The 19057-nt window shown below is 37.8% G+C and overlaps 1 protein-coding gene across 2 annotated transcripts in view; it reads left to right on the forward strand.

Annotated features, from left to right (window-relative positions):
- Nucleotides 1-19057, forward strand: part of CTPS2 (CTP synthase 2) — a 74009-nt gene that overhangs the window by 19662 nt on the left and 35290 nt on the right. For both annotated transcript variants that reach the window (XM_056327098.1, XM_056327097.1), the window contains exons 10-13: nt 1716-1804; nt 2590-2684; nt 3693-3755; nt 5097-5140. In XM_056327098.1, the coding sequence (XP_056183073.1) occupies nt 1716-1804; nt 2590-2684; nt 3693-3755; nt 5097-5140 (291 nt within the window). The remainder of the gene's footprint in view (nt 1-1715; nt 1805-2589; nt 2685-3692; nt 3756-5096; nt 5141-19057) is intronic.

Consider the following 19057-nt stretch of genomic DNA (forward strand, 5'->3'; position numbering starts at 1 on the left):
TTCTATGATTCTATGACTAGAGAAGGGAAGTGTTGCACCAGTCCTCAAAAAAAGCAGAAAGGACAATCTGTGGACATGGCAGGTGGTCAGCCTCGCCTCATTCCCTGGGAAGATTATGGAGGAAACACTCCAAAAAGTTGTTTCTGGGTGCATGGAGAAAAAGAAAGTGGGAACAGCCAGAAATAATCTCTGGAGATTTTCAGATTTTGTCTGGAAATGGCCCTGAGCAGCCTGCTCTAATTTGACCTGCTTTGAGCAGGGGATTGGGCTAGAGACCTCCAAAGGCCCTTTCTGGTCTATGTGATTCTGTCACTGTAGTCTTTTCTACCAACAGCTGCGTAGTGGGATGTTTTTATGATAAGTAAAATAACTCTACTTTTAGCAAAAAAGTGAAAAGTACCAAGTCTGAAAATGCATGGTTAGCTTTGTGTGCAGCTGGTCTTAAGTTTGGTGGGGCTTTTGCATTAAGAAGCATGTGAATCGATGATGGCTGGAACTCCAGTGTGGTGTTGAAATCTTAACAGACAAGTGCTCTTACTGTAATTGCATGCATGTGCTAACCTCCTTTTTAGTGGTTTTGTCCAAAGGCTGTCTGTATAATCCTGTGTTCTGAATGAACTGCTTAATATTGCGTGTGGCGTCCAGCTCATAACCTAGCATCCACATGCCTGAATGATGAAATGTTGATGCTACTTGAAGTGCTAAATGTGCTGGCTCAAAATGTTTGGCAAGGAAACCATGATTAACTTAAATTGTAATTCGTTTCTTTTTCCAACCTCCTAGCATGGTAAAGTGTACTTTTAGTTGATCCTATAGTGTTCTACTAGTATGGAATAACAGCATTCGTAAGTAGTTATTTTTCTGTTGTATTTTTGATGCCTTCTGGAGTGTGGAAAAAGTAGAAAATGTTTGCTAGAAGGCAATCCAATCTGGAAAATTTGCAGAAGTCTTCCTGTTGGTTTCATTTGTCTGCACACAGATAAGTTCTGTCATTTCAGGTGATCTCGTTTTCATGGGGGATGGACTCTAGAGCGGGGTGCTATTAATTATGTTATTCTGTGGAAAAGACTGAAAAAAACAAGAATCAAACTCTGACGTTTTATGTCCCCAGTACAGTGCGTAGCCACTGCACTCACTTGCTCTAGTGGTACCTCAGGAGCCATGCAGTAGAGATTCTAATGCAGTATTTCTAGTAGGACATCGATCATGGGTCTGCCTCCCTCTCTACAGTTGATGTTTTCACAACAGTCCCCAGGAGTGCCTTTCTCACACTCTAGACAATGCAGGTTTATCCAGTCTTATGATAAGATGAGGTAAACTGTGGCACCCAAAAGCTAAGGAAGTGAACACCCTGGCCACATCTCATTTGGATGTCAGGATAAGGTCAGCACCACCCCTTGACTGGTGCCCTGATTTCCACAGGAAGAAAACCTGGGTACACAGTTATGAAACATTCTAGGAAGTCTGCTTACCTGGAGGATAGCAAAATGAGGACTGAAGGCATGCAGAACTTTGGAGCTATGGGCAAAGAAGGGGACATGGGTTGCTGGAACAAGAGCAAATACTGGGTCTTCAGTAAAGTTCTTAGAGTTTTATTGGGAAATTCACTTGAAACTAATAGTTTGACGTAATGCTATTGAAAAGTTGCTTATACAGTGTGTGCTGCTCTTCCTGTGGAAGAAAAGACTATTTAATTGCGTATTTTTCTTTATTAGTACATAGATTCAACAGAACTCGAACGTTCTACAGAAGCGGAGAACTCAGTGAAATATCACCAGGCATGGCACAAACTGTGCAAAGCAGAGTAAGTGGCATTGGGTATTCTGTATCCCAAATTCAGACCATGATATTTATTTCATGTAATGAAAAATTCTTCAGTAAAGCATTTCTCACTGCATCCAAACTTCTGTTACTTACATAAAGGGATAGATGTGTGTGGTTGGTGACTAGCTTCAGATATAGAAAATTATACTATCAACTTATATGCTCAAACTCTGCTTTAATCTCTTTAGACAAGTTGCAGATGTTTGGTTGGGCTTTTTTGAGGGGTGATGGTTTTTTTTATAGCTGGACTTTCTTTACAGTGCAGGTCAGTTGTCGAAAGATTTTTCTTTTCAACGTGCATCTTCGTGAAAGGTAGTTAGATAAAAGCTTAGTAAATGCTGATGACACTGCAAATATCTGTGTTAAGAATCATTGTTGGGATTTCAATCTGTGTTTGTAATGGGATGTTGTTTGTTTTCAAAATGCATTTTGTTTCTTCAGTATTACTTAGTAGGCATAAAGTTTTGGTGTTAGGGTCCTAGAGTAGTGAATGTGTAGCTAGTTTAAGTAATATGTATTTAAGCAGTGGGATCTTCACTCTGAAGCATGAGGTTGGTCAGATGAGAATTGGGGTGGATGGATGAGACAAATCTCCAAATTTAGAGTTAAATTCTGTGTATTCTGAATACATGTCATACAAAACATGCCTTTTGTGCATTGTGCTTGCATTGTTATAACTTCAGAAGTCTTTCTTCAGTTTGTATGGGCTTCCTTTGCTGGCTTGATTCTACATGTTGGTTTCTTTATATATGGCTGTCATTACAGTGGCATTCTGGTCCCAGGAGGGTTTGGAATTAGGGGAACAGAAGGCAAACTCCAAGCTATCTCCTGGGCAAGAACAAAGAAAAAGCCTTTTCTTGGTAAGATCATTAGAGTCAGAAATTACTGTGTTTTGAAGGTGTATAGCAAGCTAATTGATTTGATTTAAAAAACCCCAGACAAACATATACTATAGAACACGGGTCCTCAAACTGTTTAACCAGGGTGCCGGCGCGCGGATGCAGTGGCAGGCCGTCATCTGCGGCTGCTTGGTTTCCCCCCCCAGCCCCCTGGTGGGGGGGTCTGTATATACCGGGGGCCGGACTGAGGACCCTGGGGGGCCGTATCCTGCCCGCGGGCCGTAGTTTGAGGATCCCTGCCATAGAAGGATCATGTCTTAGGGAAGTATTTGTGCTGTTGTATTTGTCTTGTAAATAATGTCAGGGTCATAGTCACATAGTACATCTAGTGTATAAGGAAGGAACGAGAAGACTGTCCCTACTTCAAAGGTTTTATTTGCTATATTCACGTTAAGTGGGGAGTCTTTGTTCTCCATCTTTGCTTAGCATCTTATAGATACTAATCAGTGTGCAGAAAACTTAGGTGTCTTTGTACACATTTGCTATATTAAATAATTTTTGTTGATTTACTGGTGTATTTTATTATGGAAAAGTCTAAAGATGCCATCTGGCCTATAACATAAGTGCTGTTTTGTGTAAGTGCCTCTGAAACTTTGGTTCCTACTCCACATTTCTTAGAATTTTGTAAGTGACTACTTTGACTAGTTGCCAAAGCAAAATTTGAATCTGGATATACCCAGACTTTCAGCTTCTGTTTGTCTTTACAGTAATTATTGATAAAATTACGGAAAGAAAAAAAAATTTTTTGAAAGGGCTTAAAGCACATAATTGTGTCATGTGTATTTACAGTGTGCCAAGTTTGAAGAGTGAGTTTTATGCTGAGCATCCATTTTTGTTTTAGCTTTTTTATAAGTCTGTATGTATGCAACTGGGTACCAAGATTTCGAAGCAGTCAAGACAGAACAGTGAGTACTTTGTCAGTCCTCTCTTTGTGCTGTTGAATTCTGAGGTTTTTGTTTTCTCTTCTAGGAGTTTGCCTGGGAATGCAATTGGCAGTTGTGGAATTTGCAAGAAACTGTTTGAATTGGAAAGGTGAGCTCAGTATGTTCGTGTGAATTTGATTTGCTTAGCAGAAATTTTTTTCTAAATGTGCAACATGTATCTATTATTAGAACTATTATATAGATCCTATGATTGTTAGGTACTTAGCTCTTCCAACATGATCATTTTCAGCTAAGCACCCTGTGCTACCTTTCTGTGCAAGGCAGTAGGAACTCTTATTATGCAGATTGCTTGAAACCGGCTTCTTGATCTAACAAGTGTAGGAGAAAGTGTGCTTGTAGTTCACCCCTGTAGTCTCTTTCTGGAGTGTACAGATGGTGAGGAGCAGATAATGAGAAGTGGTCTTCTCACTTGCTTTCATTAGTTGCAGTAGCCAAACTGTAGCCATAGCCATAGTAGTATGAAGAGATTTAGTTCACTGATTGTGATGAAAATTTATTAAATTGATTACTGCTTATGAAAAAGTCTTTGTCTTAATTAGGAATTATTTAACTTGGACAGTGAGCTCAGGGAGTGCAAGGACAACTTTAATGAGCAGGTGGTGTTTGTCCTGAGCCCCCTAAACAAGCAAGATATGAGCAGGACCATCCAGACAAAAAATACTGTGTGCACTTCTGTCATGATGGTAACTCCACCACACTCTGGCCAATGTCCCTGGCGTGTGTGAACCTTATGAACCATGAGACAGTGCACGCCTGCACTTTGTGTAAACTTAGAAGTTTACATACACTAAGTATGTACACTATTTTTGTTTTTCACTGAGTATAAAGGTGGGCAGGCTCTGGGACTGGCCCAGAAGCCTCACCTACAGGTGGATGCACTACATAGAAATTTTCCCACTTTTTGAGAGACTCCTGGCACCGGCTGCAATGGGGCTTCCCAGCCAAAGTGTGGGCCTGGATGATGTTAAGGTGGTAATTGGCGATGTAGTCTCTGTAACAGTTTGCAGTAATGATTCGATGTTTTGCCCCTATTGGTTTTTTATCACATTGTGCATAATAACTAGTACTGTTTCCTTTTATCATATTGCATGCTATTTTCCTGTACTATATTGTAATATAATAAACTGCATTTATTCTTACATTTGATTTGGAATTCATTTTTGCTTGATATCCAGTCAGTCAGGAAACCACCGATGAATTTCTACCACCAACAGCTGAAAGGAAAAAGTTTTGGGAAGTAGGAAAGGTAGTGTGTGTAACAGGCTATATGTTTCCTGTGGTTGCTTCAAAAGGGTGCAGTATGTATTTCAACATGTGAGATTGTAGCTTAAATGCAGACAAACCCCAAAATGCCACAAAACAGTTACGAGTTTGTAGTACATGTAGAACAACAGGTATGTACTGTGTTTGTTTTGAACTTCTGTTCCAGATGCAAATTCTACAGAATTTGACCCAGACACAAAAACCCCTGTAGTAAGTACTGATTTTTTTTCCTGCATATGTTTTGGGAACATACATCTTTTACTAAAAAGGGAGTTACCTCTGTGTAAGTTAAGATCTGTCTATATTTTTACATGGTAGGACATGAAGAGTTGTCTGCTGTCCCTATTCAGTATTATTTAAAAAGGTATTTTCTTTTAATAGTCCCTTACCTTCACCTGCTTGCTTCTGTGATTTGCTTTAGCTTTATTTTTGTAATTTTTCTGATTGTTTCCTTGGCTGTAGACTGATGCTGGGAGTAGACAGTAATGATTAGGTTGACTTTACTAGAGAGTAAAATATGAAGGGAAGCTGGAAAGTGTAGCACAAAGCTATTATAAAAATATAAATTTATATAAAAAGATAAAGATTGTATGGAAAGTTATTGAAAAATTCTTCTCTTTCCTGTATATAAATAATAAAAATAACCACTAGACATCCCCCCTCACCAGTCCTCCTTTTGAGAAAAATTTCAGTGCTGTAGATACCACAGGACGCTCTGTATTATTATATGCCAATGGTAGAATTTTAGAGTGGAGTGCTTCCTACTTCGGGAGAGTATGGTATCACATTGTCATAAAAGTAAAACTTAAAAATGATCAGTAAGAGAGTTTTTTTTTAAAGACAAAAAGGAACAGAGATACATGTGAGAAAAAAATAGCATCTTGGTGTAAAATGTAAACATCTGTTCTAGTGATGAATTAAGTGCATTGCTCATAGTGACTTACTGTATCTCTATCAATTTCCTTCGAAAGAGTTTTGTTAGGATTTTTAAGTAAAATACATTTTTTTCCACATCTGCTTAGTCTGAAACATACAAATAGGTTTTTAAAGCATTTGACCTGTTTGTCAAGGTTGTTTATATACATAGGAGAGAGAATCTACTCTGAACTTTTGAAGGTAAGTGAGAGACAACCTCTGTAGTCTCTCACTGTGAGACTTGCTGCTAAAACTTGTTGGCGTTTGGAAATGTCCTCAGGTGAACAAAGTTAAATGTTGCATTTGGCATCAAATTTGTGGGCTTGTCATTGTAAGAGGATTTTTTCTTCACCCTTCTTTGAGTGTATGCGAAGACATACCCTTAACTGGAGGGGTCAATTTCATAATACCAGCGTATTGTAGAATGTGGAAGATGTTGGAAGCTTACTGTAGATTTTTTGGGAAGCAAGAGGGATAGTATGGAAGACTGATTCTGGGGCATCTGTTTCTAGGGCTTTTTAGTGCCAGTTTTATATAACTTCTCATGACTGCACTTCAGCTAGTCACCTCGTGTACCTTTTCAGGATGCAGTCAGATCATCAGGAGGGGGTGAGTCACCCTTTGGAACGGTTGGTTTCTTTCTGTTATGCAAAGGGTTGTTCACAGTAGCTGGCCCAGATGCAGAGCTCCACACTTAGATGAAGTCAGAAGCACAGATGCTTGTCTGCTGCAGCTGTACAGGCAGTTTCTCCCAGGACAGAAATTGTACTGTGTATTAGTATAATATATCTAGGATAAAATTTTATCCCACAAGAAACTGAGTGATTTGCAGTTTGTATTCAAGGGCAAGTAAGGTATATATGTTAAAGAGAAAATTATGTGGACATAAGAAAATAATGGAGTGAATGTTAAGTGTCATAGAGGATTAATACAGTGTTTACAATTGAAGCAGTATGCCTCAGTACATAAATGGATATTCTTTTTTTTCTAAGCTACATTAAGGTTCTGAAATTGGTTGTTACCAGTCATATTTCAGCATCTTAATCTGATCTTTGACATCTCAGTTCTAGGCAAGAAAGAGATGTAAATCATTCCAAGGGGGAAATTTGCACTATCAATAATTATAACTGTTAAATAATTTGTCTTAGCAGAGTCCATCTTGTGCTAAAACCTGCTTATATATTCTGTATAATAACAAATCAATAAAAATGATTGGAAGAGAAGCAGGTTAGCGAAGCTTGTGAATTACCAAACTGATGTAGATGTTTCATTATCCAAGACAGTTAATTGGAAACACAGTATCAGCACTGATAATATCTTGTGATGCCACTGTGATTCAGCTGAGTGCTAAGGTAGGACCAAAGCAGTGTACTTTTCTTTTGTGTAAACAGTGTACCTGATCCTTTGGAAATGGGAGAGGGTGAAGAAAGGCACTGATGAGGCAGTCGTTTGATTTCCTTTTATTTTTAAGAAAAGGGAAAAAAGACAGAGGGTCAAATATGTAGTTCAGCAGGGGAGCTCGGGGGCAACTGTAAAATATGCAGCTACTTACATCCCTTCTTAATTTGTTAAGCATTCAGATACTCAGAACTGTACTCACCAAAGCTGATAGTTTCTTCTGAAGTACATACAAAGTATCATGGTCTACTTTGCTTCCCTTTTGTCTGCATCTATGGAAATTTGAACCTTTTTTATTAGAAAGAAAAACAGATTGTCATGTAATTGTGTAACTCAGAGTTAGGCTTTCAATGGAAAAATAAGTGTCTGAAATAATGAGAAATAATATTACTGGCAACTCTCAAAGTAACATAAGTTATTGTACTATTAGAAGAGCATTGCTTGCATGACTAAAGAGTTTTGAGCATCATAAAAAAGTGTTTGTATGTGATGAGGCAATTGTGACTTGTTCTGTTTTGAGCAATAACAAATTTACAACTAAATGTGCAAATTGAGAATTGCCTGCAATGCTGAATATTTGTTTCCTTTTAGCTGTTCATCTATTTCTACTGACTATCATTACAACAATACTGCTTAACCTGGGTTCTGCAGAAGCACCCATGAGTAACATTATGTAGGAGGGAAACGCTGTATAACTCTGTATTGCTTGTTTTGGGGAATATTGATATAAATTATATTGGTGTGTAAATGACTGCAAGTATTGTAGAATTAAGAATTCAAATACCTTGAAAAAAATGGTAGTCTCTGCATACAAAATATAGAAGTTAATGACTTAATAATGTGAAACAGCTAAAATTGTGTTTTTAAAATAGGCTAGGGGGAAAAGGATAATCCCCAAGTTTAATATCTGTGTGATGAAAACTTAAAGGAAATGAGACCTAGAAATTGAAAATATGAATAAGCTGTGATTTATGAGCTGTGTTTGAGATAGTTGAAGTTGCTATTAGATATTTTCATTTAGGCTTAAATTAAAAATGTAAACTGAAGAAAAAAACCCCAAAAGCTCTGATATGGCAATTACCTGTGTTCACTAGACCATACCATTTACAGTATCAAAATACCACCTTAAGGTTTTCTTTTCAATTCCTCTTTAACACGTTTCATTTCAGTAGGGAAAATGAGGAAGGTACACGAGCACTGATCACAGTCCCTTAAGTTCTTGATCTCATCTTGGTTGATTATTTGAAGGTCATGTTCCCATTATATATACTTAAGCTGCTTTACTTTTTAGCCTTTTGGATAATAATGATGGGTAAATTACTGTTTTCCTTTGCAGGAAGATAGCTGTTCAGAAAAGTAATGCATTTGCTTGAGAGTATGCTTCATACGAGTTTTCTGTTGCAAATTATAATTTTAAAATGAACCCCTTTAAAGGGAAATGGTATAGTCTGTGAACTGCTAATGAACTGGATTCACTGGGTGGCAAAACTGTCACTGTTCTATTCCATTTCTCTCTTCTTCCTCTACTATTAAACGTAGATTTTTTGGGGGGATGAGGCTTTTAATTATGTCCTTTGTTAATTTAATTGCAACTACCTCTAATACTGTTCTAGGGGGAAGAAAGCCCCCAGAAATATTTCTAATGCTTTTTTTTATTTTAAATTTAAAAAAGCTAATTTTAATTGTGACTGTTGTTCTTCATGACCTATTGCATCTTGTGTAGGAGCATGCAACTTCAAATATTGGACTGGGTAAAATAAGTGTATTTTCTATAAACTCAAGAAATTGTGCAGAAATAGATTTTGCCAGTAGGTGACACTCGTGTAACATGTTTGTTTCTTGATGCCCGATTTTCCTATTCAGGATGTCAGTAGCCTGATTGAATTAAAAAATTTTTCAGGTTGTCTAAGAGATGAAAAGGAATGTATGCCCCACTCGTGCAAATGCACCTCTTAAAATTCTGTGATTTTACTTATGCATGTAAAGTAGCTAATGTAGCTTGGTAAGCAAATGCGTGTATGGTATATTTAATTTTGAAATCAAAGCTTATTGTTAATTTACAATAATATTTTTTTTATAAGCCAGAAAAAATAATAAATATTATGCTTTTATTTTCTTCCAAGAAGCATAACACATTTTAACAGCTGAAGGGTTTGTGTAAAAGAATGGCCCAGGAGCCTGTTAGAACATTCATATAATGTTTAAATATCATAATTTTTGAGGCTTCTATTTATGCATCACTGGTGTGGAGTACTTTATTCCTCATTTCATGGAGGGGAAATTCAGGAATAGGAACCACTGTAGTATAGGATCTTAAAAGCACTTGATAGGCTTTGCAATTAAGTTGAGTCTTTAAGTCCTTAAGTAACTGAAATGTAACTGATTTATCAGGATAATGGATGATGTTGGTGTTAAAATTCAGTCTAAAATTCCAAATTCTCTAGTAGGATTAGTGCTTAATCTACTGAATTACTTGTCTTCAAAATTTCCATTCTTCTCATTTATCTTCTTTTTCACTAATTTCCTCTTAAAGTAAATAATAATGCTCATGAATTACATATGTGAAAATACATGTCACAGGGGATCATGCAATGAAGAGGTTAAAACTGCACCAAATAAATACAATGAATGTTTTAACGGCCACAGCAATCACTCAGTTCCTATATATACTTATGTATTTCTGTTTACAAGTCATGACAAAAAAACCCCAAAAACTTGGGTAAATATAATTGAAAATGAACATGTAATGTTACAGTCGTCATACTTACTATTGTTACATTGTTATTGTAAATAAGTACTTTGTGTTTTAAAAATTTCAACTGTTTACCATATGGAAGCATCCTCTTATGTGAATGAAGAAACTGAACCGGGAGAAGTATTGGATAGTGTGCACTAGGAGACACTCTTCAAATGGAATGCTACATTGTTTCCTTTTGTGTGTTTTAGAAACCATTTCGTTTGAATTGCTCTAGAGGCCCAAATAATAGCTGTAGTAAAGCAGGGTTTGTTAAACACCGCTTTCTAAATGTAGTGTGAAATAGAAACAGGTAGTTCTGAACTAACTGTGAGGCAGCTTAGCTGGAAAGTGTGGCTAGTGAATATGCAGGAAACACAATACAAGATGAACTTTGTTATATGTCAAATCTTTATTCTGTATGTTTTAAAATCATAACATCTGTGGGTTTAGGTGTACATATAGTGTATGCAAATGCCAAGCTCTTCTCCTTCAAAGCGGTGATATTCATTATTGCAGATGCCTCTACTGTCCTGTACCAGTTATCTTTTTTATAAGCATCACAAACTCATCAAAGCTGATACTTCCATCATTATTTTTGTCCAACGATTTAATTATGTTATCAAGTGAGAATGAATCCTGTTTTTATAGGGAAAAAATTAAAAAAAAAAAAAGAGAGAATGAAATTAATAGATTGCCACAACTGTTTTCCTCTGAGGATTATTGGCAAGAAATGATGCAGTCAACAGCTGGTGTTACTTGAAGGTGTTACTGGTAGTGATGTATTTACCAGTTTTACTGGTTAAACTAGAAATACAGTGCCTGCTGTCACCTGCCAAAAATGTTAAGATAGATATGATAACCATTTCAGAAGTATCAAGTTTTGCTGAGACAGATTAGTTCAGTCTTGTAGGTAAACTTGGAATTTAGGAAATGGAGCAGGTGGAATAGCTGCAGCATATACATAGTCACCAGTAAAAATTAATATACATACCACCTACTGCTTAATTAGATACTAATCTAGGCTGTGAATACTCTATTTGAAAACATGTTGCTCCTTTCATTAGACTTTGGACTAGGACTTAAGAGTCTCTTTCCCTCCCCTTTTCCTCTCTTTGCTAGGAATACCGTATTCACTATTGAAAAATTCTTGCTAATGAATTAAATCTAGTTTAGATTATTAGCTCCTTTTATTTGTTGTGTCTGGTAAGAGTGCATCTAAAACCCCAAATGCAGTGAGTATTCTGATAACATCCCTGATCAGACTAGTTAAGTAATATAAACCTGGGTTTGATTTACAATTCAGATTTTCAAATATTGTATTTCTTCATATTTTGTGCCTATACATGTTTTTCAATGTCCTGTCTTGCTTTTATGTTGGTTTATTATAGTGCCATATATTTCTGCAAACAGACTAGGTGCTTGAAAATGTCTGATGTCCAGACAGAAAACATCAGTATTGTTTTTCCTGGACACTTCTATTTCCATATGTCTGAGAAAATGGGTATGGTGCTAAATTGTGTACAGCTAATATAAAAAGCATTACATTTTTGGATTTGCCATCACATTTCTTACTCATTTTTTGCAATTAATTTCTACACAAGTTTTTAAAAAGAAAAAACCTTTGTGTTTTATTAGTTTGTTTGTTTGTAATTAGCCACTTCATGTGTCATGTTCAGTCACATGATTTCATAATGAAATGACTAAATTGGATTACTGTAGTTTTCAAAATACTGGATTTTTCTATTGAGGTGCAACTTCTTTCAGACCTTTAGCAAAAATTGCTTTTGTCAGCTATCCAAAATACAGTATTTAAGGATTTGTCTAGCAAAAGAATCAATGCAGTTCAGGAAAGGTCTGACGGAGAATATATATCTGAAATCAGAACCTAGATTTTTTTCCAGCTATAGGAAATGGGTATTTCTCTCTCTAGCTTGATGGAATCTCTTTACTTGGCATCTTTCTGGAAAACCTTCTTTTATTTTGTAGTGATGGGAACTTAATCTAGATAGAAGTTGGCTCGTATCTCTTACTTTTAAATTTGTTCTACCAATTTACTTGGTTTAAAGATTTTTCTATATAATTTCTAGATTCAAGACTTATTATTTAGACTGAAACAAAGAATATAAGACTCAGATGCAATAATCTAGGTGAAATTTGGATTACATAAAAAATCCCAAACAAAAGAGTTTCTTAGACTTTTGCATTTTATTTCACAAGGCTTTGTAATAAACTCCCTGCTCAGATATCTGTTTGGAGCTACTTTTCATTAATGTGAATGAAGTTTATAAGCCAACCCTTATTCAAGGGTGGTTTATGGAGTCAGTGAAACCACCTGAGCACAATAATCTGCCTTGCAACATAGTTACGTTTATTTACGTTTTCCTATACATTCATAGCAATATTCACAGTGAATATAATAAGAGTGAAACTTACCTTCAGGTACTGTGCAAATTGATTCTGAAGTAGATTTTTCAGCCCACCAATGGACAGTGCACTGGTGCTGCCCTCCATTAAAGCATACTGGGTAAAATACTTCAGAAGGTTATCATTGAGTAAATGTTCCATGTTTCTCAGATGTTGTCTTGATGAATAACTGCAAACCAAGCAGACAATAACAATTCTGTACATCAGAATTTTGAAATATGTCTGACACCCTGTTCATTGCTTTACTAACCATGCAGCATGATTAATGCTTAAGCTAGATGAAAAGATTTGGGTTTTTTTCTTTTTTCTGTAAAACTAGATCAACTGTCCCAAGAAAAAAAAAAATAATCTAAGTTAGGTTCAAAGATTTGAAACACCCAATACGTTTATAGGTTATGCTTACCTCACTCAAAATTTGGAGCTTTCAAATGTATCCAGCAGAAGTGAGAGTCTCAGATTGAGGCAACCTTTATAGTGGCTTGCATGCTCCACCCTAATTATGAAACTAGCATTTGTCATTGAGTCGGTGTGCTAGTTTTGTTGTGTTTCCAGTATTGATCTAGGTTTACATGTTCTTCATAGGCCATCCTGGAGAGGTTTTCTTTCTTAAATTTGTGTATGTTATACTTCAAGATGTACCACACCTGAAGAAGCCTGAAAAAGGCTCTTGTGGGGATATATATCGCATTTTCTATTATAATGGACTTTTTGAAAATGGTAAATACAGATTTGTTTTAAAAAGATGGAGCTAAGTAAATAAAATATGAAGAAGCTACTTGCTCTTTGTGTGAGTTGGTAATCACCAATGCCAAAGCCACTTCTCCAAATTTTGCTATTTCTTAGCACAGGAGACTGATGAATTTCCTCTGGGATAAAATTCTGGTTGCTACTATAAAGAATTAAGACATTCCATGATGTGAATGGAAGAAGACTGAAGCATTCTAAATGGGAAAGGTGAACCTAAGGTTCTGAAAAAACTTTCCTTCTTGGGAACACCTTCATAACTGAGTGTTGTGTTCTGCAGGTTCTGAAATCATGTTCTGTTCATGATCTGTGGGGCATTTTTGAGTGTGGTTGATGCTTCATGACCCAGCACTGCTCGTTTTGTATCTGCTGTGTTGCTGGCTCTGGCTGTGGTTTCTATATGTGGTTTCTAATCTGTCTGATGTCTGCTGTTGTCAGGTTTTTGATGCTTAGTTCCAGAATCACTTACTAGATCTTCCACCCTGTGCATCACTTACTGAGATTCAATCATCATTGCATCACTTATAACTGAGCCAAGAGCTTTGTGAGTCTGTAGGAGATGGATGGATTGGAAAGGGTGTTTTTGGAACTGCAGGTGTATGGGTCTACGGTTCCATGACAGAGAAGCAGGAACTTTCCTGAGAAGACAAGGCAAGCTTTGCTAGATGTATCATGTAGATATACACCTTGCATTAGCAGCCTGCTTGCATGTGCTTATACTGACTTCCCAAAGTGTCAGGGAGAGGAGTATTAGAAGAGTCCTTCAGTGATCATGTAATTAATTCTTCCCTTTGCCCTGGAATGGGATCACTGGTATTTATGTTGAATGTCTGCTTAATGTTTTCTTAAGTCTCTTAAGTAATGGTGGCTCCACAATCTCCTTACCTGGTCCATTCCTTGTGGTTTCTTATCTCACTATAAGACAGTATTACTAGATGTCCACATTCCTTGCTGCACTTAAGCCCTTCTCTTGTCTCCACAGACACTGGTAACAGACCTAGCATCTTCCTTCTTAAAATGGTCTTTAACATATTGGAGAAATCCACAGTCTTCCTTTTTTTGGTTCAGAAATCCTTGCCAGTTTAGTCTTCCTTTTGGAGTCCTGCTTCTTGGATCTACTCATCTTTTATTGACTTTCTGCAGTTGGTTCCCATCTTGCTTGAGATACGATGTCCAAAGCTATACAGCTAGTTCACCACTCTGAGCGCTGATGGTGTTGCAGTTTTGAACAGTGCCTGAAGCACATGGGTGATGAGGAGAACCTCTTTGTCATTTTACAGGAAGGTGGCAGGCTACAGGTCTTTAATAGTGAAAGACTTTGTCAAGTTTCTTAACACTTTATGTCAAGCTTGTTGTGGGGAGGACAAATACACTGATTTCAAATTCAGCACAAAAGCTTGGCATTAGCTTGAGGGTCAGAGAAAGGGGGTCAAGCATCCCCAAATCTTTGTCCAGTCCAACTGAGAGGATGAAGCTGGAAACATGCTTTCCCCTGTGTTTGCTTTTGGCTCAACAGAAAGTCAAGAGTGGCTACTGTGATCACTAGCAGAACCTCTACGGCTGCTATAATAGATGGTGGTAGCACTGCAAGCAAGTTTGGAAGTCCTGGTCTAGGATGCATTCTGTGGGTTATGGCAAGTCCCATACACCAAGCTGGGGCATGAATTCTGGTCATTCATGGCAGTAAGATAATAAGTCCTTTTCTCTTCCTCTTCTTTCAGCAAATAAAATGAAACCAAACATCTGTGTCTTTCTGCTTCCATCCTGTTTTCCACCTTTGGTAGACAGTGAGATTTTAGTAGTAGTGCATGACCAGGTGAACTGCTGAGGTGTCTGCTCTCCATCTGCTAATTCTTCTTGCCTACAGCTCCTCCTATGGTAGCCTCACCACACTTACTGCTTTCTACCTTTTGGAAGCAGTGTCAGGAAGCTGTTGTGCCTGATGTGTATTGTTCATATTACAGTATTTTTAAAACATTTTTTTAAGTATTCAAATTACTTGTACCAAAGGCACCTCTCTTTCTTGAAAATGTAGTAGTAAGATGTTTAGTAGTATGGAAGAAGAATTGCATTTCAAGGGATCGCAACTCAAGGAATTCAGCACATTAGCCTTATTAATTTGTTAAGGGTTCATTAAGGAACACCACCTAATTGCAAAATAGCATAACCAGTTTTACTGAAACATCTTCCCATGGAAGTGAGAGGCCAATGCCTAGAAATTTAGGTGACCTGCTCAACGGCTGCATGCCAAATCTGGGGATGAATCCAGTCTCCTCAGATCAGCTTTATTCACAAGACACTGTAATCTGTAAGAGGCCATCTGAATGAGAGACTGATAGAGTTGGGATTTGTTGTTTGATTTCTTAGCTCTTTGTCCTCTCTTATTTAGACCACAGTGCCCTCCTCCAGTAATTTGTGTGGCATCTCTGAACTCTATTGCAGTGAGCAACAGAGCTCAGTTTGACAGGCTGCAGTATATTGTCTTTGCCAGAAGACCCCTTTGTAGGACATAAGTGCTATTCTAAAATAAGTACAGTTTGTCCAGCACAACCCAGCAATGGCAGAATGATACCCACGGGTAAGGAATTCTGGTCGCTGACAAAGAGTTTAAACAAAAGTAAGGAAAGACAATATATTGCCACTATTAGATGATGTGTAACTAGTAGATAGCAGCATTTATCTATGCTGAGGAACAGCACTTGTTACCAAGCTTTGATGTCAGTGCAGTCTGACTTCCAGTGTAGAAGCAACAGTCCAGCTTTGGTTACAGTGTTTTGCTGCTCTTTCTTGGATGTGTGAATATATATTCTTCCTGCAGTTTATGACATAATTCAGTTGGGTTTGCCCTGAGCTAAAGAAATCATGTTAGTAAGCACTGTATCCTTTTGGAATTGACATTTTCATTGTAGCTTAGATACAAACCCATTAGCAAAAAAAGATCTAAGTTGATTATGTGTAAGTCTTTTTAGGAATGCACATCACACAGATGTCCCTGTGATGTTTGTGTGTCATTTTCTTTCAGTGGTGGTTTCTGCAGATTCAATATTCACTCAAAATTGGCTATTTCTGTGTATTGCCCTAGCAAACTGGTTCTCTGGCATTTGGTGCAAGCAATTCCAATTACAATGGAGAATAAGAGAATACAAGCTGCAAGGATGACTAAAGTTTGGGCACCACTGCTATTGGTAGGAGTGGTGAGGCTTATGGCATCGTGGTCACATGGTCTCTGTGCATGTTTAGCGATGGATTAAGTGGGATGGTAACTCAGGTGCTATCTCTTTTGCCTTTGTCACATCCTTCCTGCCACCATTGATGGCTGAATGGTATGTGGATCTGTGCTCCTTGTTTACCTTAATGTGCTGGACTATAAATTGGGTTGGTCTATGTATGGATTTCTGTGCCATTCGCTGATGCTGTTGGAAGGGACAGGGCACCTTCCACAGGGTGGGGCTGTCACCTGAGGGCAGCAGCTATCTCGGTCATCCCGTTTAATCCTCTGCTGATGGGTTAACACCCTAACCCTCCAGTAGTTTTCCATCATCTTCAGTGTATTTTATTGTAGCAGCACCACTGTTACTTGTATGTGAGCCCAACTACTTTAAAGCTAGAACTACTTTAAAGCTAGTTGAGGAATCTCTGTGAGGCTTATGTTACAGCCTGACTGCAGTATAGGAATGTCTGCTGTCAAGGTGGAGTTGGCTGTAATTGAGAACGTATATTTTGTGTGGATGTTGTGCATTTGGAAAGAAAGAGCAGGAGGTGGTTTTGTGCCTAGCATTCATTCGCGTTTTTGTATGTGTATACTGCTTGTGCATCATATTTAGATTCCAGACGTCAGTCACTAGATCAAAGCCCTTTGTTAACTCTGGTTACTTTCTGAAGTGGAAGTGGAGAAAGATGATGGGACAATGTAGGTAAATTGGGCAGGATTAGGGACTATCTGGAGTATATGATTCCTTACCTGATTTGCAAAGAAATATTGTACAGGTGTCAAACAAGTTTGATTTCCTATTGAGTAAAGAAGCAGAGCGGTATTTATATAGAAGTAATGCTAGTATGAGGTATGTACATGTACCTGTGCCTGTTGTAAGTTATCAATCCCCATGCTGCATCTGAAGTTAAATATGGGATCTGCACAGTAATAGATCAGTAGGAATACATTTTTTGGAATAGTTGTATTGTAGATAATTTGCAAATAATAAAAGGAAAGCCATAGAGATGCAGATGTCTGCTGCTACTACGATGTGTGTCCATTTTGGCTATAAGGGTTCTGGTGAGTTCTGCAGAGAACAGTCCTGCAAGTGCAGTCATCTTCAGATATTCTTTACCATCTGCAGAGAGGGAAAGGCTTTAAAGTTGGGATACTGATAGTCAGTCTACTACATGGGACCTTTTTCAAGGTGTATGTTGGCAGGTATGGGAACTTTCTAGTGCAAATAAGGGAGTTATGATACGTTTCAATGTTGCAAGTGCCATGGGTTCAGTGTCATGGGTCAGACTAGGAGGAGACAAAGGACAGACTGAGAGAGAAGGAACATCAGTTAACAAATTTTCTGAAAAAGATCGAGTAATTATGGGTAAGAGGTTCAGCAGACTGCACCATTGTAGAGAACCTGGCATTGCTTTGAGGTACGGAACTGTTAGATGGAAGGTGAGGATGGCTTGTAAAATCCTTTGTGTGTCACAGGTGATGCATTCCTTATGTTAAAATTGCTGCTGTTTGTAAAACCTGCAGTGGTGACGTGTAAAAGGGTTGACTCATCTCAGAAATTAAATTTGAACTATATGGGTTATCCTGACAAGAGTTTCTTCCAGGCCCTCCCTTGTGACATACACCTAATGAGACGATGAAGGTGTCTTCTTAAACAGGACTGGGTGCGGCTGCTACAGGGATGAATGATTTAATATGATGCATTGTTTGCAGTCGGCTTTAAATTGGTGATGTGTTGTTACTCATTGTAGCTATATGTGTCAGCTTTTGCTGTCATATGTACACATCTGACAGACAAACTATTATATTGCTGAAACTTCCCCCGATGTAGATATTCTCTGTTACAGGAGACAGTTTTGAGGGAGAATATGTTTCAAGAAGAGATTTTATCCTTCCACTATATGAACACTGGCTCACGCAGCAGTGCAATAAGGTTGTTACTGCCACAGTTGAAATTTACAGTTAGTGTAATTGCTAAAACACTAAAACTTTTTTTTCCTTCCTAAACTTGGATTTGATTTTGGGAATTCTTAAGAGTGATCAAAAATGCATAAATCTCCATCCCAGCAAAGCACATATGGATTTATGGAGGACTGACAGTTTGCTGAGTTTCAGGTAGGGCAGAGTATGTATAAGTAAGGTAATGATGTACAAGGGGTACTAGCAAGTTCATTATTTCTGTGGCAGGATTAAGTCTTCTCTTTGCTGTCCTCTGACCCTGGAGGTGCCTGGACTCTCTAGATGTCTCAGCTCTATCTAAGATCCCTTCATCCTGAAAACAAAACTGATGAAGAGAGAGAGAATTGGGTTTTGTTGTTTATTTTCAAAGCTTTGTTGCTGCTTTCGACAATGCAAACCTGACAGACTGTTCAAAAGAGGTCTAGAAGTGCACCTAATAAACCACATGAGCATATAATGTAGGAATTACTGTGCACTGAGATGCCTAAATCCCAGTGTGAAAATACGCGTTAGACACTACTTTGCCCAGGTTTTTCTTGCCTAGAAATATCTATAATCTGTTTTCGTGCAAGTCCAGCACTACTGTCTGTCAATGTAATAATCCTGCTAGTGAGTCTGAAATGACACATCTGGTCATCTTAATCCTGGGAAGGCCTATCTACTATGTATTCTTACAATTTATTTAATATGATTTGATAGAAAGGGGCCTGATACAATGTGAGGTAGTGACTCTTTTAAG

This window comes from Falco biarmicus, chromosome 2 (genome assembly GCF_023638135.1).
Source record: "Falco biarmicus isolate bFalBia1 chromosome 2, bFalBia1.pri, whole genome shotgun sequence".
Classification (NCBI taxonomy): domain Eukaryota; kingdom Metazoa; phylum Chordata; class Aves; order Falconiformes; family Falconidae; genus Falco; species Falco biarmicus.